Below are 23736 nucleotides of genomic sequence, written 5' to 3'. Positions count from 1 at the left end.
TCCCTCTCCCTCTCCCTCTCCCTCTCCCTCTCCCTCTCCCTCTCTCAGCATGTGCATGTGGGGGGAGAGTGTGGGGTGTATACTTGAGAATCAAACCTAAGTGAATCTAATATGTTAGGGTAAGCACTTTACCACTGCCTCTAGTTCTTTTTCTGTTTGTTTGTTTGTTAGTTAGTTTGTTTGTTTGTTTGTTTGTTTTAAGACATTACTAAGTCTGCTAGACTTTGAATTATAACACTTCTGGCTCATCTTCCTGAGTAGCTGGGATTCCTACTCATGCTAAACCTTGAACAATATAGGAATCCAAGGAAAAAAATAAAAAGCAATATCCCTGATATTTCAATCCTTTTGAAAAAGTTCCTAAGTTTGTGAAAAATACTTAATAATGAGAAGGAGTAAAGAGATTACAGAATATATATATATATCAGTACTATCTGAGAGTATATATATACTCTCAGATAGTACTAATAATGTATATTTAATTTAGCATAGAAGTTTAAGCTCACTTACATTTTTACATACTACCAATAAATGTAATCTAATCTCTGCCATATTGTTCTGTTACAGAAGTAGACAGTGCCTGACTCACAGTGTCTGACTGAGGGCTGGGAACCAAAGAGCATATTCTAGTTTCACAGTGGTACACAAAAAGTTTGTGTGGAGTAGGAATGGTCCTTTACTTGTGAAGATCTTCTCCCAGGCTTCTAGGAAAGTGAAACACAACTCCTGGGCAGATGCACAGTCACAGGAGGAAGACCTGGTACTTACTGCACAGTGTGGTATTGCTAAGCCGTATTATTCAGTAGGCTTGGTGTATTCAATGCATTTGACTTAGGGTATTAGGAACATATTAAGCGCTCACTGAGGAATAATCTCACCATAGCATAACCCGTATTTAGGAACTGTTTTGGCTCTCACTTTGACCCACAAGAAAAGCTTCTAGAGTGTGCTAGAAGCTTCACATCTCTGACTTCATTTTTCGTCTGCTTCTACTTTGGGCCCCATATTGAGATCTTCTTATAGGCATAGCAGTTGTTCAGAGAGAGGATAGAGATGGTAACACCTCATTCATCCCATTCCTCCTTTGTACGGAAGACACAAAGGTAAGTAACTGAGGCATTTTCCTATCAGTTTTCCACACCATCTTATTTCAGACACCAAAAAGGCATTTGAAGGTCTCCAATTATCCTCACTCTGCAGTCACCTTAGATTCAATCCCAGGAATAGCAGAGCATCATTGAGGCAGCACCCTGGAGAATGAGAAGTCACCTCCTGAGGCCCAGCTTGTCTCCTGAAGCACTTGTCACTATTACAAAGCTCTGTCTATCTGTCAGTTCAGCTATCTATCTATCTATCTATCTATCTATCTATCTATCTATCTATCTATTATCCATGCATGTACCAGGTGCCCTGGATACAGATGTACTGGTGATTTCAAGCCGCCTGGTGAGGGTTCTGGGAACCAAACCCAGGTCTCCTCTCAGAGCAAGAGCAATAAGTGCTCTTACCAGCCGACCATCTCTCCAGCCCTGCAATAATCGCTGCTTTGGACCATCTTGTAGCAGCCTCATTCCCAGGGCTGCTTAGTTACGCACATCTCTTCCACCTTAGTCTGGTTCTTCAGCATTTAGATGTAAAGCTCGTGTGTCTGCCAGAGAATGTGGGGTCTATTGGCTCCTTTATCTCTGCACTATCATCAAATCACTTCCATTCTTTCTCTTTCCTCTTCTCTGTACTTGGCATATGATTCCCTGATCAGGACGCTGGAGCAGGGATTCTGTCCTAAACTCTGGTTCTAGAGGCTTGAACATCATCCATATTTTTTTGAATTTGCTTTGTTTTACTGGGTTGTGATTTTCTTGCTCTTTTAGGGTTGTTTATTTGGTCTTCAGAAGCTTTTGTATATTCTGGTGATTATTACAAAAAGTTTTACATACCCGGAGTTTTTTCTACACTTAGACATCTCTGTTTGCCTTCTCATCTTTAAATAAATGTCCTCTGGCTCCTACCTGTGGTACAAATGATCTGTTTTCAGTTCTTTCCTTTCATTTGAAATGCACTGTTCCCACTTTGTCAGTACATATACTGCATACCTACTCCCCTTCCACCCTGCTTCTGTCTTGAATTTACTATGATTTACTATAAAGTATACACAATACCCATAATTAATCTTTCTCTCTCAAATGATTGAAGTCCATTTATGCCTGGTGACCTAGTGGAAGCTGGTCAGTGCATTGTGCTCTGGGGTTCTATGATGGTCAGGCTGGGGGCTCTCAGAGGCGCTTGGTTGCATTTCTAAATGTTCTTTTAAGTTGTTTGTTTGTTTGGTCTTCTTGGTGTGGAGACCCAGAATGCATTTTCCTTCAGCACATTATTTAAAATTCCGCACAGTTATTATGTGTGATGGCCAGTGCCCCCTTTCTCACTCACTTCCTTTGGGTGTCCTGACACAGTATTTGAACGTTGTTGTGGTCAGACCATTCCTCATTGATCCTTGTTAGTCTTTCAGTTGAGTCTTGGACACTTTTTTGTTTAATTTTATATTTCCCAGTAGAATTCTTACCAGACACAGTTTGATTTTTATATTTGTTCATACAAGGAGTGTGTGTGTGTGTGTGTGTGTGTGTGTGTGTACACTTTCATTTTCTTAGACTGTTAACCGTATTGGGAAATCTGTACGTCATTGGGGATAGGCCCTTGGAAGTGTAGGACTACTGCTTTTCTGGTTTTATATTCTGTTCATATATATTCCTGCTATTTAAAAGTGGGTCCTCACCAATATCAATATGTGCTCTAAACTTTCAGCCTGTGAAACTCTGCTAATCTTCTTTTAACAAATAAAGTGGGGTCAGCTGGAGCAATCTCTCAGGCTAATCTTTCCAGGAGACTGGATTTGGTTCCTGGCCCTTCTCTGGTGGCTCACAGCTATCTATCACTCACATTCCAGGGATTCAGGATTCTCTTCTGACATCTGAGAGTACTACTTGCATGCAGTTCACAGACTTCTGCAGGCAAAACACCCATACACATAAAAAAAAAAAATTAAGAGGTTTGGGAGAGATGGAGAGATGGATCAGCAGTTAAGCGCACTGACTGTTCTCCCAAAAGTCATGAGTTCAGGTCCCAGCAACCACATGGTGGCTCACGACCATCTATGGTGAGATCTGATGCCCTATTCTGGTGTGTCTGGGGACAGTTACAGTGCACTTTGGTCGGCTGACCAAAATCTGTTTGTGAGGCTTTTTCTCTGTTGAGAGAAAATGTTTTCGGCCTCCTTTTCTTTTGTGAGGAAGACAGTATGAGAAGGTCCGGCAATGATCTTGAAACCAGGAGACATGCTCATGGAATAAAGAGGCAACAGCTAAGAGTGGTGGCTGAAGACTGTTTTTTTCTTAACGTTATCAATCAGCTGGAATCTGCCAGATATGCTCCACTTAGTAGAGCTTTCTTTTCCGTGCAGGCTGATCCACTTGAAATTAATACAAACCCTTTCTAGTTTCAAGAAATTGTCAATTAAACCCACCCCTTTAAAGGAAAGTTCTTCTTGTTTGTTGTTTTCTCCTAACAATCTTTGAGGTACAATCATGTCTTATAAATGTTTACTGTATCCCTTTCCTTCTCTGGAAAGCTAGGTTCAGCAGAATAAAATGAAAAGGGGACCAATTTTTTTCTTACCAAATGAGCAGCCATTGAATGCCTGAAACTCCATGAACTTCAATGTCTCCTCGCCAGTTTTTGCTCTTGGGAAAGCTCTTTGCTAATGTAGAAGTGAACCCACTGTTATCAGAAGACATCAGGATGATTCCAGCCAGCCACGTTTTTCTGTGCAGTACTTAGATAAGTTACCGTAAAGAGTTTGCTAACTGGGTAGGTAGAAAAGATATAGATGCTTGGAAACCCACCCTACAGTATGCATGTGCATGTAGGTGAGTGCAGCTGCGGAGGCTGCTATCCTCCTGTTGAAGGGAACCCTGTTTAAACTATCCCTCTCATTAGTAAATGCAGATAGACTATGGCCCCTTTTACAGGCACAGGATTTCATTTTACCCCGAGTTTGCTCCTATACAAGAGTTTCTGTAGAGATAGCTCCTTTTCTGGAATATTTTTCTGTAACAGAAGCCATTCTGCCAGCAGTTATTAAAGCAAGGTGCTTGGTTTTCTTCTTGGAAGGACTTGACTTTTTTATTAATAAGAAAATCATTTACAATTATGCTTCATAGTGGGGTAAATGATGACTGCATTTGTTTTCTTGGTCATTATTCAACAGGGTCTGGAGAGAATCTCATCAGGTGAGAGGAGCCATCTTTCCGGGAGAGTCCTTTATTGAGTATAGATAAGCAGACACATTATGAAATCTAATCTTTTTCGAAGCCCTTGCTCCATGCCATTACAGACAATGTTCTGGACATATTATTGGCCTCTCTAAGCAAAATGTTTCATTTTTTTCCTTGCATTGGATTATGTAGAGTTTCTTGCAGCTTACATCTGCAGGTGAACAGTGAAAGCAAAAATGTCAGGGAGATTCAAGCAATTATTTTGGCTCAGTCTTGAAGAAGTAATATTGGAGTGGCCTTTTAGAATCTGTCTGAATCGATTTTTCTTTCTGTCAGGCTGAGCTGATTCTCACTTTGCCCATAAGTAGATTTGGTTTGGGGTGGCTAAGTCGCAGTAATGACAGTGCGTACTACCCTCTATTTTTCAGAGCTTTATGTCTAAAGAAAATTTCAATTTTCAATTTTAATTATTAGTTGAAGATATTTCTGTGTTATCTTAAATAGGAAGAGGTCTGGAACCTCAATTTTGCTTCAACTGCCCACTCCAGTCTGAGAGTTATTGCCTGATGTCTATAAAAGCCACAATTCAAATTGGAGTGGCTGTGATCATTGAATACAGGCGAACATAATAAAAAACAAAACTATAAAAACCTCAATAAATTTGATGACATTCTCTTAATGTTTTTCAAGACAACTTTTCTCTTTATAAGTATTTCTACAATCTCTAATTACATGTGTTTCATTTATCTGCTTATTTATTATTAATATACTAATAATTATTAGTATGTTATTAATATACTCTACTTTGGACATAAAATAGCAAAGACCAGACCTTGTATGCTTTCATTCTCTCCTATAAACTCCTCATTCAATCTTGGCTAGAAATTAAAACCTAAACATACACATGAATGAGCAAAAAAATATTTGGCAGTTAAAAGCTATAGACCTCAATGAAGCTTCCATTTCCCTAGTGATTATGGGCTGAAAGAATTATTTCATAAGTAAACTGATCGTTTGCAACTTACATTGATTGACGTCGTTATAGTGCAAAGGCAGTAGAAGCCAGACCTCTAATGTTGAAATCTGTGTTTCTCTGAGCTAGCCATCACTGCTCTAGGGGAGAATGAAGCCAGTAAGTACAGGGGGCAGATGTCTCATGCAATAGCCAACTTTATTTAGAGCCATATTTTAAACCTGAAGGATAGGAAGGTCGTGTTCTCATGAGGTCAGGCTTTGTACAATCATAAGGACAAGCTGCATGGGACAAAGCATCTTTTTCCAAAGGATCATATCAATAAATTTAAATATTTAATTGAAAAAACATCAAACAATAATGAGTACTCTAAAGTAAATTCACACCTTAGGAGGAACAAGAACACACTTGATTCCAAGAACGATCCCTTGGTTTTGAAGAAACTGAGGTCACAAGACTCTTGTCTTGTTTTCTTGGAATGTTCTTACAAGCATTCAGAATTCTTCTCACATGACTCCATTCCTAGACTGGTGTGCACACAATAGTATGCAATAGTTTGCTTTCTGTGGAATACATTGAACTATAGCAACTATATGGTTTCTAGGGCCAGCAACTAAATTGGTATGCTTTGCAAAACTGTAATATTTGATAGGTCTGATATAACAGTGAATTTTTAATGAATGATAATTTGCAGTTTACTAGGGTACTTGAGATAAAAATCCTTGTATAAATTGAAGAGAATTTGTATGTCCTTTAGAAGAGCCTGCAGGTAACTCAGCTATAATAATCATATGTTAATAACAGAGCTGCACACATAGTATAGGAAATTCTATGTGTTTGTATAACTTAAAACTACTAGTTTAAATGTCCCTCAGGCCATCAAAGATCTGTCACCCCAGCAGATATCTATCTGTAACTTCATGGGTTGTCCCTAAGTGGGAGCAACACCACTGAGCCTACTCAACCCATGCCACTGGAAATGGAAACAATAGAGTTGTGTTTGCAGATCTGGGCTTTAGAGTCAGAGTTCCTACAGTATAAGAAAAAGAGTTGACATGGTGATCTTTGACTGTTGACCCTAACAATTTTCCTCTGCAGTAATCAGCACAAAGAATTTGCTAAACCTATTTTTTTGATCCATGAAAACTAGAGGACTAACTAGTTAAACCTGAATTCATTGTACTAGAATTAAAAAAAAAAAAAAAAGAATTGGGGAAGTAAACTGGTCAAGTGCATTGGTGGATAACAAAATTGAATTCATGATTTGTCAGCATATAGTTAGGCTCATAAAGGTTTCTGACTGACCACCCTTCCTAGTCTAATTACTTGAGTTAAAAAAATCATAAGAACATTGGGGCTGGATAGATGACTCTGTAGTTAAGAGCACTCACTGCTCTTGCACAGGACCTGGATTTAGTTCCCAGTACCATATCAGATACTGGGCCCCAGTTTGAAGGGATCTGATGCCTTCTGGCCTTCATGGACACTTGCATACATATGTGGCAGATAAATTCACACAGGCACAGATACTTACACATAAATTTTTTAAGTATATAAATATTTTTAAATAGTAATATTGACATTGGTTATATTAGCCTATTTCCAGAGCTTCTGAATAATGATTTTTTGCAGATTTCCTGCAGAAATTAATACATATGAAGTAATAGCATGTTTGAGATCATGCAGATCCACAGACCTTCAGAATAGTCACAAAATTGAGTGTTTATACATCTGAGAATCCCATACATTTAGAGAATGGAACTTTTCTAAACAGCCTGGAAACACATTGTCTTCATTACTAGTCTACTGATGTGAAAAGACACCATGGCCAAGACAACTCTTAGAAAAGAAAGCCTTTAATGAAGGCTCACTTCTTTAGAGAGATCGTCAATGATCATCATGATGGGAAGCAGACAGGCATGGTGCTGGAGCAGTCACTGAGAACTTTACCTCCTCATCCAAAAGGCAGAAAGGGGGAGGGAAAGAGTAGAGAGGGGAGGAAGAGGGAGAGGGAGGAGACACCGACCAGAGGACAACCTCAGGAGTCATTTTCAACTAGGTTAGTCTAGCTAGCCAGCAAGCCCCAGGGCTGCACCTGTTTCTGACTCCTCAATGCAGGCATAAGCAGCAGCTGCCACCATGCCTGATCTGTTTATGGGAGTTCTGAGGACCAGGCTGAAGTTCTCTTGCCTGCACTGCAAATGCTTTACCAGCTGACCTGTCTCCTTGGCCCTTGAGTACTAGGTTTATGAAACAGAAATGATCAGAAACACTATTAAAGTTTTGCACCAGAATTTCGATACTTTGTATATTGAGTTAATTTTGGCTGTTTGTGTTCTGTTAGGATAGGTGAAGTGATGCTTAGTCTCTGAAAGGGGCGGGGGAGGGGAGCTCCCACACTATCTCCTGAGCATCCGTAAGTTCATGCAACTTTATTGCTTGGCGATTTTATCCTCTTCCTTGCCTGTCCTCTCTCTGTCTTCTTTCTTTGTATGTTCCACTTCCGTGACTTGGTTTTCACCAACATGTTTATTAAAGCATCTTGTCTGCTAAATGCCTTTGGTCCAATGAGTTGACTTAGCAGAGTGGCTTTTTATGTGTAGTAGTTTCAGAGGATGTTGGAAGGATGTGAAATCTTCAGTAAGAATTTGAGAAAAAAATAAACTGTAAACTGTCATGTGTTTTTCTGTTTGTCTACCTCCTTATCTATTCAGTTACCTGCACATACATGCATACACACATACATACATACATAATGCATGCATGAATACATACATAATACATGCATACAAGAGATAATAGCCTTGTTTTCAAAACCTGAGTGGTCGCAGGGATGGAAGGATGGCATATAAGTGTATATCATCAGTTGAAAAATATTGTGTTCTCATCTGAATTACTACATTTGCCTTTATTTTCCATAAAAGTATTGATTTGTGAACTAAAAAAAACACACTATGTCAGTAAAAATATTTAGGTATTTGCAAATGATGGTCACATTTTCTTCTTCAATCGCAAAAGTGTCTCCAAATTTGAGAACAAATGTTTTGCATATTTTTTCTTCAAAACTCTTTTGTGACCCTGAAATTATAATGGTAGCAAACTAGCCGAGTTCTGAAGCCGTTATCCATTCTTCTCTCTTTTTTTTTTTTTTTTCCGNGACAGGGTTTCTCTGTGTAGCCCTTGGCTGACCTGGAACTCACGCTGTAGACCAGGCTCCATTCTTCTTGAAACCAGACTGTTTTCAATTCACTTTAGAGAAGGGGCAAGTGTGCTCCAGGTCTCTTAACAAGACTTCTGAAACCCTGATGAATGAGGGGGAAGACAGGAGTCTCTCCATGGGGTCAGGCATAGAAGGGACAGAAGGAATAAAGTATAAGCATAATTTTATAAACAATGCAAATGAAGAGATTACATTTTAGAGAGAAACAATGGTTACTTTATGCTAATGTTCCCATTATTATTAAATAATGCAATCTCTCTGCTTCAGAGAAGCATGTTTTTAAGTACCAGTGTGGGATTTGTTTCTTATCTTATAAGCTCCTAAGGAAAACATTTTAATTGATATCATCCCTAAATAAGCAATTTGCTAATTTACTAATTGTACTATTTGGCAAGAGAGTGGAATATTAAGATCTGGTTCTTGATTAAGAAGTTCCCAGGAAGAAAGTCATGTGGTAAAACTGTTTCTCTTCAACTCAGGATTCGCTAGATGACCTAAAAGGAAAGAGAGTATTCAGATCGAGCTGCTTACCAAAAGCCGGTGCAGAATCAAGGGATATCTGGTAGCTTCATGCAATGTATTGTTCCCAAGAAACCAGAATTCTGCCCTTCTGAGCTGTCCTTCTGGAAGAAAGGGCTTCTAGACAGGAGCAGGACAATGGCCTACCTGCCACATGTCATAGTCTTCACTGGGAATGTTGAATGTTATTAAGAACACCATAGAATAATCAGCAGACTTTTTGTATACTTGCTATGAAAATTTTAATCCCCTCTTATCACCTTGAGTCCCTGTGAGTCTTCACTGCAACATTTAATAAACAGGACCTTTTTATGAGCCCATGTGCAGAAGATGAGTCCTAGAGATGTTTCTGCTTGTTTTGATTACCTGCATCATATGACTTTACTATTGTCATTTATCTTCTCCTTATGCCATCCTCTTTTTTTTTTTTTTTTTGAAGTCTGGTCTCATGTAACCAAGGCTGCTTGCCTCCCTTCCTTCTTTTCTTCCTTCCTTCCTTCCTCCTTCCTTCCTTCCTTCCTCCTCCCTCCCTCCCTTCCTCCCTTCCTTTTCTTTATTAATTAGTTATCTTATCTATTTACATTTTAAATGCTGTCCCTTTTTCTGGTTTCCCCTCTGAAAACCCTTCATTCCACATCCCCTCCCCTTTGCTTTTAAGAGGGTGCCCCCCCCACTCCAGCCTCACACCTAGCATCCCCCTGTGCTGGGGCAACAAGCTTCCACAAGCGCCTCCACTCCCATTGAGGCCAGATGAGGCAAACTACATATGTTGCTGAACCCATGGACCCATACATGTATACTCTTTGGTTGGTGGTTTGATCCCTGGGAGCTCTGGTGGTCTGTGTAGTTGATATTGTTGTTCTTTCTATGTGGTTGCAATCTCCTTCATCTCCTTCAGTCATTCCACTAACTCTTTCATTGAGGTCCCTGGGCATAGTTCAATGGTTGGCTGTGAGTGTCTGCATCTGTCTTACTTAGACCCTGGTGGAGCCCCTCAGAGGACAGGCATACTAGGCTCTTGTCTGAAAGCACTTCTTGGCATCAGCAATAGTGTTAGGGTTTTGTATCTTCAGATGGGATGGATCCCAAGGTGGGGCAATCTCTGGATGGTCTTTCCTTCGGTCTCTGCTCCATTTTTTGTCCCTGCATTTCCTTGGGACAGGAACAATTCTGGGTTAAAAATTTTGAGATGGGTAAGTGTTCCCATCCCTCAACTGGTAACCATGCCTCTACAGTGGAGGTGGTTTCTTCAGGTTCCATCTCTCCTCTGTTGGGTATTTCGGCTAATGTCATTCCTATTGCATCCTGGTGATCTTTCCCTTCCCTGGCATCTGCATCTGAGAATTTCAAATGCTTCCCCCAACCATCCTCTGCTACATATTTCTATTCATTCTTCTTACCCTCCAGACTTCTTTCTTGTCTCTTCCCATACCTGATCCTGCTTTCAAATTCAGTTTGTTGGCTTTTAATTCATGATCATCCTGCTTCTGTCCTCTGTGTACTGGAATGACAAGTAAGGGCTACTGCACATTTCTCTTTCTGTTTTTTTTTTTTTATAACTGATTTCTATTTTCTATCATAATAGCCTTTCTACATGAATCAGTCTTCTCCAAAGAAATAAAATCAATATAAAAAAAATAGAATGTATGAGACGGGGTTTGGGAAAAGAAGTTATCATGAGGGATTGGCTCATATGATCAGAAAGCCTGAAAGGTTCATGATCCACTATCCATAAGCTGGGAACCTAGAAAGGCCAGTGATGTAATTTCACTCTATCTGAAGGCCTGAAAACCAGAAGTTCTGAGGATAGGACTCTCAGTCTATGTCTGATGGCTCAAGAACCAAGTGCCAATGTCCAAAGCCTGGAAAGGATGGATGTTCCAGTTCAGTCAGAAAATAGTGACTTTCCTATGATTTTTTTCTGTTGGAACCCTTTGTTGGCTGATGGCCACTGTATAGGTGAGGACTGTGTTCTCTAATGCAGTGTATCTAATCAAATGGCAATCTTCTATAGAATCATCTTCACAGACACATCAGTCAGCAATAATTACCAGCTTTTATGCATCTGTCAAACTGAAGCAACAATAACAACAAAATACCAGTTAATCATCATACTTTGTAAATGTTAATCCATGGTTTATTGAATATTTTTAGAGTGAAATCAAGAGATTATAAAGGTATTAAACAGCATTGGTTACTTATAAAGCACTAGAAAGATAAAACATGTTATCAGAAAATACGGACATGAATGTTGGATTCTGAGCAGGAAACCACAGGCTCTTCATGGAGAGACTGTTCTTCAGGTCATACAGTGATCTTTGAGTTCCTTTTAGAATTACTTTATTTGGCACATGTAGTTCATCCATGGTCCATCCTCCACACCTTTAAGACCATCTCTTCTAGTGATCTTCATTAACCTGGTATGTGAGTTTTCCCCTTTCTGGACTGACTTCCTTCCTTCAGACTGGCCCTGTCATACATGTGCTCATTTTTCAAGTAATGAAGATTTTTCTGAACACCTCTATTCTCTAAATACCTCTTCAATCTCACATCTTTCCACTTTTCTTATTTCCCATCTTCTTTCTTTTAACCTTTCTCCTCCAAAAGTCCGGGTTATTTTTAGATCAGAAACACTCAGCATCTCTCTGATTATTACATGTCTTTACAAAGCTCTAGAGATCTTCTGCAGTCTCCATCTGCTCTTTGGCGGGTCAGCTGGTATACAGGCTCCTTCAATGTCATTTCATTATGAGTTCCCTCACCCTTCCCACACTCTCCCATAACTAGAGATATCTTAAAAGTACTTAAGAAAACCACTAAAGCAACACAGTATACCAATAACCACATCGGTGTCCTTTGAGGATCTCTCAATGTCTCACAGTGGTGTTTGGAGAGTTGCTCTCAGCTGTGTAACCTGGCTTTGATGCCAAAGAGTGAGCACGACTCCTGAAACAGTGCACATGGCAGAGGGAACACACCAAACCTTTACACACAGAGAGATAACTGCACTTGCCATTTCAGAGCATTCTTAAACACCACTAGTCTAAAACCAAACATGGCCTCCTCTTCTACTGGCATTTCTCCTTCTCAATTAGTACATGTGCGTCACTACAACAGCTTTGCTGTGATTCCCATGGTCAAGGCCTTGAGGTTTAGTCTATGTTCTCAGACAATGAAGCAGTTACAAAACATATGCTAAGCTATATAACTGGGAAGGACATGAGCCCTAGTTGTCTTTCACCTCATCATGTCTGTCTCTGACCCACCCATCACCAACACTGAAAATGTGAAATAGTCATTCAGGTCTTCCCAGCTGTCCCTACCAGTGATACACTGCCCAATCAGGGTTGCCTATCCTGACTTCCCAGAAAGAGAAGAAAATCCTCTCATTGGGTTACAATAACCTACCCATCCTTTCTATTTTTAAGCTAAGTTTTTCTTCTCTTAAATGCCAGCTCCTTGCCAGCAGGCCCAGGTGAGAGAAGAGAGGTCCCAGTACTGATAGGGGCTCTCTGGGACTGTGTGGGATGGCGAGTGTTGATGGCCCAAAAGAAACATACCCAGTCTGGGAGTCTGTCAAAGCAGGAACTCAGCTTTATGGCATCAGCCTCTCGATTATATAAGTTCAGAACGTAGGGAGGGGGATTTTTGGTGGGATAAGATGACATAGGAGGTGGGGAAGGGTGACAGAGTGTATAAGTTCAAAATCTGAGGATGCAGTTTGTTAGCAGGCTCTTGTTTAGCACATACAGGCCCTTGATTCTACTCTAAGGACAGCAAAATAAAACCAAAGGTAATTCACGAGGAGGGTGAAGTAATCATTGTTCTATTGCTATGAGTAGACACTAAGACCAAGCCAACTATTATATGACAACACATCTAATTGGGGACTTGCTTATGGTTTCAGAGGTTTAGTCCATTATCATCATTGTGGGGAGCATGGTAACATGCAAACAGGTACTGGAGCAGTAACGGAGAGCTACAGTTAGAGAGAGAGAGAGAGAGAGAGAGAGAGAGAGAGAGAGAGAGAGAGAGAGAGAGAAAGACTGAATCTGTAACTACTGGCCTGGTATGGTAAAGCCCACTCCCAATTGCTCACCTCCTTCAACAATGCCATACCTCCTAATCTTTCTGAAATAGTGCCATTCTCTGATGACAAAGCATTTAAATATAGCCTATAGGAGGCATTCTTATTAAAACCATCAAAGACACTCTCACAATTAAGAGAAACTTAAAAATGAGTGTGCTTTCCCTCCCATTTTCCTGAATAAATGATGATGAAGAAATAACAAATGTATATTTGGGTAACTTATGGGGGTATAAACTGATTGCCCCTTGTACATACCCTGCAATATATTACTGCGGATACAAGAGCTTGTTTAGGTAATAAAGTGGTACACTTAGCTAGAGTTACCCATGGATCTGTGGTCTATTTCCATTTCCTATGCTCATGGTTGTTTCTGAAAACTTAGTCAGCTGTGCATGGACAGCAATGGACTACTATTATTCAGAGGGAAGACACATATGTGACTGTAAACATTTAAACTGTGAACGCATGTGATTTCTCCAGTTCTAATATGCCCAAGTTTCTATTGGTCCCTTGGTGAGCTCCAGCCTGTGGGCACATGTACGTTGACACCATTCTATGTACAAAGCTTTTGTCACCACACAGATAACAATGCAGTTGGCTACAAATATGCGAACTGTGGCAGGTATGTGTGCGTTCACCCATGAGTGCTTCTTTAACATGGATACCTAGCAAGGACATTTAGGTCAGTACTAAGACCACTTTCACCAGGCTCTTAGGAATTGGTGAGGCTATTCTCATTGCATTGTTGGGTGACATCATTAATTTATATTCTCTTTGCTCTGAATATCTCAGAGCAAAGATGAGACAATTATGTCAGTAAAATGTCTGGAAACCTAGAGTGCTGAAATAAATGAAAAATCAATGATTCTCATTGAGGTCTCAGGGTCCTGAACCTCACTCACAATATATTGTGTAAATGGCCTCTGACTTATTACTCATCTACCAGAAACAGTGTAGACTTCTGTTAACTCGTTCACTCTCATCATATTTTTACTATTAATATAATTTCCTCTTTGGTATTTGGACGATATGCCATGTTAAGGTTATCAAATGAGTGTATCAGTTGCACAACTCCCAGCTACCACCAGCGACTCTGCAGTGGTGGATATAATGGATACAAAATGCAGTACCAGATTGTTTAAAATGATCCAAGTCAGATTTGCCAGAAGCAGAGGTGGGAATGTTCCAAAAGACGGTGGCTCACTCCACCACACATGTTTTCCATTGACGGCTGATGTTCTTCAGTTTTCCTAATTACAACTTCAGGCAGCGTCTATCCGCTCCAGGATGCTTATTCCATTTGTGGCTTGCCCGTACCCTGTGCATTTCCTTCCTTCAGCCCACATCTCGGCCACATTAACATTTTCCCCAGTCACAATGCGTACCACAGGTGCTCACAGCAAGTTTGGGGGAAAAAATAAAATGGACACTTGTTAACATTGCTTTGTGTTAAGTTAGAATATTTGGTGAGGAGAGGCTTACGAGCTTGGGTTGACGGGGTCAATTGGAAAGATGGGCATTTGCCAGCCTGCAGCATTTCTTTCTGCTATCATTTCTTTTAGCAAAAGTAATAACTGGCCAGACATGGTTGAAGAGGTTTGCAGGATGCATAATTATGCAAGATGCATAATTCTAATTTTAACTGGAAATACAGTTAAGGCTACTCTTTGATTCTGAGTCTATTGATTAAGCAGTGTTTATGAAATCTTAGCTTAGACTTCAGTTCATCGGTCAGTCAGGGAGACAAATGTACAAGCTTTGGCTGTGAGCAATACAACACAAGACAAGCCAGTGAACACGAGTTGGAGCATTGAGAACATGTATGTACATGCATATGCATGCCTGTGTTCCTAAGGATCTGGGAAAGAAAAAGAGGAGTGAGCCACAAGAGGGTCCAGAAATGTGCTCAAGAAACTGGAGGGAAGAAAGATGTTGGTATTTGGGTCAGTAGACCAGGGTAAACAGTGGATGTCCAGGACCCAGGATGGTCTTTTCCTCTTCTTCTGGCTTGCTATCCTCTGTGTCATTCTGTACAGCAGTCCCCACATTTTTTCTCTCCATGCCCTTCACCACATCACATTGCTAGCATTTGCTGCACCGAACAGGATGCTAGTCTCTGTGCTCTTATTTACATCAAGTCCTTAACAGTCACGTGACCACACCTTTTACTTTCTCAGGGACTGCAGTCTCCTTCTGACTGTGTCCCTAAAGCACTACACTCAGGTTCACCACCAACGGACTGAGTCAGTCTCTCTCTTTCTCTCTCTCTCTCTCTCTCTCCCCCCTCCCTCTCTTCCTCCCTCCAACCCTCTCTTCATAGCACAGTAAACACTCTCAATTGTCTTATTTGTTCATTTTTCTGTTTTCTGTGGCCCTCCTCTAGGCTGAATACCTAACTCTAGGCTGGCTGAGTACCTAAGGCATTTTTTTTTTTGCAACCATACTGAATCTTCAGTAGGTGCCCCATACAATGTGTGTTAAATCCATCAGTGCCAGTGTGGTCTCTGTTATGTTTGGGGCAGAGCAAACTTGGCATTCCTTTCCATTTCCTATGCGTGGAGCTATTTGCTGAGAGGCGGGAGGAATGTAGTGAGTGGCGAATGGCGAGCAGGAGCTGGTGTTGCTATGACATTACACAGTCCCATGTCCCTTCGCTTGTGCTTTTTCTGAGTCCTAAGAACCTGGAAAACAGCAACCCTCCAGAGTATTTCAAAGAGATAGGCTTGAAAGGAACAATTATGTGGGTTGAACCAACATTAGTAAATTATATCAGAAAAAAAGCTGCTGGCTCCATTCCTTTCCCAGTGTGTTTGGACACTGTAATTCTTGCAGAACAGAATTTCTGCACACAATGAGCCAGGATGCTATGTTTTCAGCCTGCCCCTTGAAGCTCCTGTATATACTTTACTAGACAGATTACATGTCTTGGCTTGGTTGCCCTTCTCAAAACAGCACTGAATGAATCTGCCTACCCTCGTTAATTTAGTGAAAAGCATTTAGAGAACCTGTTGTTTGTTTCTCACAGGAACATACCTCTGACTAGTGGAGTCCGAGTCAGTCCCAGTTGTAGCTAGATTGGCTCGTAGGTGCCTGAGCAAGGCATGAGAGAGGATGTATTCTTCAGTTACCTTCTTGAGGTAGATAATGAAATGCCGCAATGGTTGTTTATAGTGCAAGGTTACAATAAATTATCCCTTATTCTGTTGACATGCTGGATTTTGAAAGCCTATCTATGGCACTCATACTGGTGCCCAGTAGTGACCAGTTCATATTTATCTGCCTTCCCTATCTACCTTTTTTCGTGCCCTCTTGGTTACCACTCTGGGGATGAGTGTTTTCCTTCTCCCAGCCAGCAGACCAAATGTTCTTTATTCAATACAGTCTTTACAAGTGGTTAATTCTCCTATCTGCTCACTACTATTCAGTAATCTATGACCCCCTCGTTCTTTAGCACTGCAGCGACAACACCCATCCTTGCCAGTCAGACATGAATATCGAAGGAGCCTGGAAGAGAGGCTACACGGGGAAGAATATCGTGGTGACTATCCTGGATGACGGCATCGAGAGAACCCATCCCGATCTGATGCAAAACTACGTGAGTGTTTGATGTGGACACAAGTCCTCCCTCTTTGGAAGCAGGGCACTCCTGTTGGGATGGGCCAGGAGTGGGAGGGCTGCTGGCAAGGGTGGAGGGAGATATTGTGGGTCCTGTGCACTGTTCTTTCCTTATAAATGATGAGCACTTATAGCACAGGAATCACAAGTCTCTCTCTGATTTCCATGCCTTTGATGGGGTGGCCTTCAAAAGGAGAGCCATTAGGTATCACAAACCCTGCTACCAACACCATCTATTACCAGTCACGCCCACTCTTTTCAATAATTCTGCCAGGCAACACATTGTCTTGTATGGAGAAGAGCAGACTGAGAACTTTTCTCCAGTTATTCTACCATCTTTTTCTTTCCTATGTCTTCAGTATTCTTTTTTCAAAAAACCCAACATTAAAAAAATGAGATTATAATATAATTCTATAACTTACCCTTTCCCCTTCCTTCTGCAAATGTCCCAGGTAACCCTCCCTGCTCTCTTACAAAGCCGTGGCCTCTTTTTTCACTGATTGTTGGCACATACATACATGTATATGCATATACATATATCTCTAAGATTACAAATATAGCCTGCTTAGTTTGTATGATGTTACTCAAATGTATGCTTTCAGTGCTGAGTGTTTAGTAACAGATAAGTAATTGGTGTGTTCTTCCCTAAGGGATACCATTCCTTAGAGCCTGTAGTTCTTTGTGTAGGGTTAAGGCCTGTGGACTTACCCAGTCTACGTTGGCATGTCTATTGTCCTTGTTCAGCTCCTTCTTAGGCAGCTATATTGATGAGAGTTTATGGATGTAGCTTCTGACATTACTAGGAGACACAGCATCACAGTAATCCTGATCCCCTGGCTCTTACAGTATTTCTGCCTCCTCTGTTCCTGTGTTACCTGAATGTTCCCTGAACCCAACAAGTAGGAGTCATTCTGTAGATGTACTCATTGAGGCTGGGCTACACATTTCAGCGTTTTGATTGGTTGTGGTTTTCTGTAAGGGTCTCTATCTGTTGCCAAGAGACCCACTTCTCATTTGCCTCCTGGTACTACATATCCATCTACCCCTTCCTTGAGAAGACACTGAAGATTCATTTAGTTCTGCTTTAAATGAGAGTCTGTGCTTAACCTCACCGTGTGGCCAAGCACATTCAGATAAAAGTATACCTCTTTGCAGCATAGAACTTAAAGCCTCAACTCCTCAGATATAGGGGAAGTAGCTAAAGTCTGGAGATTGAAGTCAGTTGTCCTGAGTGAGATATGAGATCAAAACTCAGTTGTAAAAAGGATATCTGCCTTGTCACATACCAGGAGGGCTCTCTGTGTATGCTTCTACCTGGTACATACTGGGCTTCATTAAGTGAAATTTGTGTCTACCTAATCATGATGGCAGTTTTTGCCTCTGTTATGTTTTCATTTTGAAAGAATATTCTGTAGGATTACCTGTTCAGTCATCAATGGAGCTGCTATCCCACTTTTTACTTGGTGGCTAGGAAAAACATTCTCTATTATTCAGACCAAAGACTTGAACTTCTGTCTGATTCATTTCATGTCCAGATAGACTACAGAATAGTCTGTTTGGTGCCTCTGTTTCCTGTGAGTAAAACTGTTAAGGAGTCTTTGAGTCATAAATCCAAAGTGTGTCTAGCTCTGACAGCCACTAAGAGGAAGCAGGGCTCCTTTGTGCAGGAAACAGAACAACATTATGTGCATCATGTATTGTGCCTGACTCTACAGAACATTTCAAACTCTGTGGACTAAACTGTATTTTCAGAAACACAAGAATTTAGTAAAGACTGGAAGCAAAGATAATATTGGCTTTTATTAACATCAGACATAGAAGCAATCATGAAGCACAGAGGAATTAATAATATTCTGGAATGGGCAAAGTGCAGGAATAATAAAAAAATTAAGCTATAGAAGTGACCCTGTGAGTTCTCTTTAGAATTCCAGAGCTTTTTTCCTAACCATTTTTGAAAGCAAACAAATAAATCCAACTCTGACTTCAGAGATTCTGTTTTCTCATTTTAAACCATAGCTTAGGACAGCCTCGCTCATCATTTGGGCTGTTCTCAGGGCTATAGGATAACAGTAGGAGTCTGACTTGAAGGCATCTATGGAATAGAAATTATGCCTGAAACAAGACTAATGTTGTGTTATACAGATCCCAGGAAACCTGATAGACTAAACATCTAATATCTTAGCTGGCTTGTCACTTATGTGACAATAATTGGTTTTTCTTCTGAAAAAAAATCACTAAAATATGATAAAGACTCTTGCAAGCTCAGGGCAGCAAGTAAGGGGCAGATACACACACACAAATTCAGGGCATCTCTGCAAGATAAGTATCTCAAAACTGGGTCACTCTGGATAAGAAGGGGGAAGTCCTTTGGTCTATACAGACTATATCACCTTAAAGGGATAATACATCAGTGATTATTATTGAACCAGCAGTCTCTTCCTAGGGTTTCTGATGCTAGTGAACCATGAGTATATTCATTAACCTAATTACTGTCTTCCAGAAATGCGTTTCAGAATGCATGAGCTTGTGAGGTGTCTCTAACCACAGTCTGTTTCCCTTCTTCTCTTCATGGTCATAGGATGCTCTGGCAAGTTGCGATGTGAATGGGAATGACTTGGACCCGATGCCTCGTTATGATGCAAGCAATGAGAACAAGTAAGATTCAGAGGCGGGCTGGCATGTGGCTGACCGGGAGCTCTGCTCTCTGCTTATTCTGAGGGAAGTCGTCTCTTCAAAACTCTTGGTAACAATGGTCTTTAAATCATAGCAGGAGAAACAGGTGACTTTTTACTGAAGTTTCTAAATAAGGAAGTGGAGTTGTGGATATATGAAAAAGTAGCTGCTGGCAGAGCCCTGGGGGATGGCTCAGCATCTCCAGATCTTACAGATGGAAGTGAAGATTTTACTCCTGAGATCATTAGTCCATAACACATAGAGATAAGTGTGCTAAGGGGAACAAGACAAGAGTAATTCCCAAAGTTTCACTTACTGTTAAATCCAACATATATGTTTGGACATTGAAGCTACAGTCACAGATTGGGTTTTATACCAGGGCACAATAGACCATTCAAAGCATTATTGCCAGGCATGGGCTGCATTCTCTTTCCTATCCCACTTCCTAATGAAGAGGCCCAGTATCTCTCCCCACTTAGTATGGGAGCTTTTAGTGAATACAAATGAAAATGAGGATCCACTGGATAGCAGAGTCCTTATCTTTCTTCAGCGGGTAAGTGGCAACAGTTTTTTGATACCTGCAAAGACCATCAGCAGATATTTCTGGTCATTAAACACATTAGTGGATCTCTTCCTTCCTGTACTTTAGAGCTCTCCTGAGAAAACATTAAAATTTAGAAAATTTTGTGTCACTTTTTCTTATCAGGTTTGAGTTGCGGCTATAGAAATGCAGAGGACTGCTTTGGCCAAATATTACAATGCATTGTTTTTCTTTGTGGGAGATTTTCTTTTCATTTGGTTAAGTAAGTCAACAAGCTCAGATAAAAACCAGATGACCCAGGCAAACTTTCTATTATTTTCTTCATCTACATAGATGTTTCAATGAAGAGTATGCCACATGTTAATCTCAATAACCAAGTGCATGTGACAAATAGGGTCTGTGGTACAAATGATATAAGTAGACTTTACCAGAACTTCCAAACAAAAGGAGAAAGGGACTAAGTTATTGCTCAAACTAGTGATCCTCCTGCCTCTGCCTCCTTCAGGAAATCCTACCGGTGTGCGCCACCACTACCGGCTAAGTGATTGCTCATAGACTTCTTTCAGACAAGGTCTTTATTGTCTAGATTATAATGTTCTATGAACTTCACATAAGCAGTAAGAGTTTCATGCAGCATGAGTTGATTATCTTGAGCCCAATTACAAGCCAGTGTGAAATGACTTGAATCATTTCCTATTTAAGAATGTACTCTTGTGGGGCTAGGGGTGAGATATGAGAAATAGCTGGCCTTTTGTGTTTGTGTTTGCTTTGAATTTAACTTTTCTCTAAAATTCATCTTTGAAACAAAAAACAATACACTGCTAGTACCTCTACAAATCCTGTTCTGCTGATGTGCATCATAGGCATTCCCAAGAATCCAACAGCACTCAGAAGAATCCCAAACACAGAGAAAAGACAGACTTGACATCCATAGCATTCACAAATGCCATTGGCCATGCTGCACACATGATAGGAATGTAATTAAGTGGTTTGTATGTATTAAAGAGGTGAATGTTTCAAAACTCTAATAAGGTGGATCTTTATATTGGAAATTACCTGTGGTATACTTACTTCTCTTACAAGTACAAATATCCCCATTCCCACTCACACTCTACATGAAAGAAAACGATAAATGCTAAAACCAAGAGGAGAAAACAGAACAGTAAGGGAAAGTACAAAACAGACAGAGGGCTAAGCAGAAGAAAAGTATGCAGGGAGAAGGCCCCCATGTGACTGGGAAATGAAAGGAAGGCCACCTGAGAGCAGGAAGTATCTGCAGGGCCACCAGTGTGACCATGTGTGGATCATTATGTCCTACAAGGCAGCCTTGAGTTTATGTGCTCCTGAATGTTCAGTTTATCTGATGTGTTTTGTTTTCTTTAATTTAATTCACCTAGAGATTCTAGGAGAGAATTGCACATAAATAAATGCCAATTCCACATATGCTCAGCATAGTCCCTAATGTATCAATCACGTTGGAAGAGTCTGTTTATCAAAATAAGTGTTATAGCAAAGCTGACTATAATGTCCCTATTCACTGCATTCATCATGTAAGTGTTTGCATAGAGAAAAGAGGAAGGGAAAATGTAAAATGTCTACATCAGGTTAATGCCCAATGTCTTTTAGGATATGAATGTACAGATATGCTGTGGGTAAGAATGGAAGACCAATGGGTTGAGCCCAGTAGCTAATTATGTCTAAAATTGATCCCTTAGCTAGTTATATCTAGCTCTACCTGTGGCGAGTTTCTACCTTGAAATAGAGTGGTGATGGTGACCATTATCAAAAGTGTGTGTTCTATAACAATGCTGACCAGTATGTCCATATGTAAAAAAGCTTGCTGTTTCAGTACTGGTCTTACTGGTGATTTGCAGACTTTTTATTTGTTTGTTTCTTTGAGACAGGGTTTCTCTGTGAGGCCTTGGCTATCCTGGAACTTACTCTGTAGACCAGGCTAGCCTAAAATTCAGAGATCTACCTGCCTCTGCCTTCTGAGTACTGGGACTAAAGACATATGCTAACAGCACCCAACTCAGACTATCCTTTTAAACTTACATGCTCAGATAGCAGTGGAATAATATAGATTGCTAATGGGTTAAATTTGGAGACGTGCTTTTAAACTTGTCCATTCTCCAGGACTTTTGTTCATGAGTCACTGTGGTATTGCTCCTTCTGGAGCACACCAGTGTATCCCAATTCGACCAGTCAAAGAGGAGGGTGTCACTTTATTGAGTGAAATGGGAGTTTCATTGATGGATGATACCAGCTTTGTTATCTGTATCAATAGTTGTAGGTAGTCTTTTAAAAACTGTTTTGTTTTGTTTTGTTTTGGCTGAAAATTACATCATTTTCCTCTCCCCTTTCTCTCTCCAGCCCCTCCAAGATACCTCCCTTGAACCCCTCCCATATAACCACCCACCTTCAAGTTGATAGCTTCTTTTCATTTTTGTTATTATCCTTGGAAAGGCTAATTCTCAATCTCCCAGTAGTCACTGGTTGCCTGTAGGAGCACTGGTTTGTCTAGGGGTGGGACTGTGAAAAGTTTTTCTCCTCCCATGTTAACATGTCCGTTGATATTACTATTGTTCGGCAACCACTTCTAGGAGAGCCTGTTTAACAGTGGACTTCATGGAATTCTGGTTCTTGAAGTCTTTCTGCCCCCTTTTCCTATTGTTCCCTGAGCCATAGATGCATAGGAATGTGATGCAGATGGATCTGGTGGGGCTCGGTTTCCCTTGGTTTGTTTACATCTGAATTGTGTCAAATCGTGATTGTCTGTGATAGTCTCCATTGACTCTAAAGAGAAGGTGCTTTGATGAGTGGTGTATGCAGGTGATATGACATGAGAAATGTAAAGACGGAGGTGGGATGAATTCACTGGGGATCGGGGAAGAAGGGTCAATATAAAAGTAGGAGGGACAAGGGACAAATAATACCATGGTTGTTTTAGTAAAGCCTTAAGGAATCATCATTTTATAATTACCCCAGAACTGTATACAATACATATAAGTGTATTTTGTATGTATTCATTTTATATATATATATATATATATATATATATATATATATATATATATATATGGAAGTTATGCCACTTGGCTGACAGTGCTCCCCACAATAACCATAGACTAACAAAAACTCCAGGTACAAGAAACCTCCATTAGAATGGTTGGTCAGGGTAGTCCAAGTGACTCCCAACACAATATCAATTAATGATGTAGCCTTTGGTTGCCTCTCAGAAGTTGAAGGTAGGCTCCTTTTGCTGAACACAGGACATTCTTGGACCCAGGACTCAAATACTCTGGCTGGATCTAACCTGAAAGCCTCCATCCCACAGTCTACTCTTTCAATGTAAAAATGGAGGTGGGATGAATTCACTGGGGATTGGGGGAGAAGGGTCAATATAAAAAAGTTGGAGGAACAAGGGACAGAAAATACTGTACAAGGTGCCAAGTAAGGGAAACAATTGCTTGAATATAAGATCATTAAGAAAAGGAGTTTCAGTTTTAAGAAAATCAGAATAGGGAACTTGAGGCATATGCTATGTAGAACCACCTTGTATGATCAGACCAATTTGTTTGGCAATGTGTTTAGAATTCCCTAGTACTTGGCTGTATTTGTTCATTTTTCTAAATGAGTATTTGTCTAAACTACATAGCTAACTATGAATATGAAATCTGTATTGATTGTTAGTAGACTGAATTGGGAATGGAATTCATAGGGAACCAATGGCTCAAGCGTTTTTTGAATATCCATAGATAATATAACCCAAAATGTATGCGAACCAGATCTTAAATTTACATGATTATGATTGGTACCAAAGTTTTGAAG

General features: G+C 40.4%; 1 protein-coding gene across 4 annotated transcripts in view; it reads left to right on the top strand.

Moving 5' to 3' along the window:
* Pcsk5 (proprotein convertase subtilisin/kexin type 5) overlaps window positions 1-23736 on the top strand; it is a 412773-nt gene that overhangs the window by 108632 nt on the left and 280405 nt on the right. For all 4 annotated transcript variants that reach the window (XM_021151578.2, XM_021151579.2, XM_029472674.1 and 1 more), the window contains exons 4-5: window positions 16528-16671; window positions 19270-19346. In XM_021151578.2, coding sequence (XP_021007237.1) covers window positions 16528-16671; window positions 19270-19346 — 221 coding nt within the window. The remainder of the gene's footprint in view (window positions 1-16527; window positions 16672-19269; window positions 19347-23736) is intronic.

The sequence above is a fragment of the Mus caroli genome, chromosome 19, assembly GCF_900094665.2.
Source record: "Mus caroli chromosome 19, CAROLI_EIJ_v1.1, whole genome shotgun sequence".
Taxonomy (NCBI): domain Eukaryota; kingdom Metazoa; phylum Chordata; class Mammalia; order Rodentia; family Muridae; genus Mus; species Mus caroli.
The sequence above is the reverse complement of the archived record's forward strand: the minus strand, read 5'-3'. Positions and strand labels throughout refer to the sequence as shown.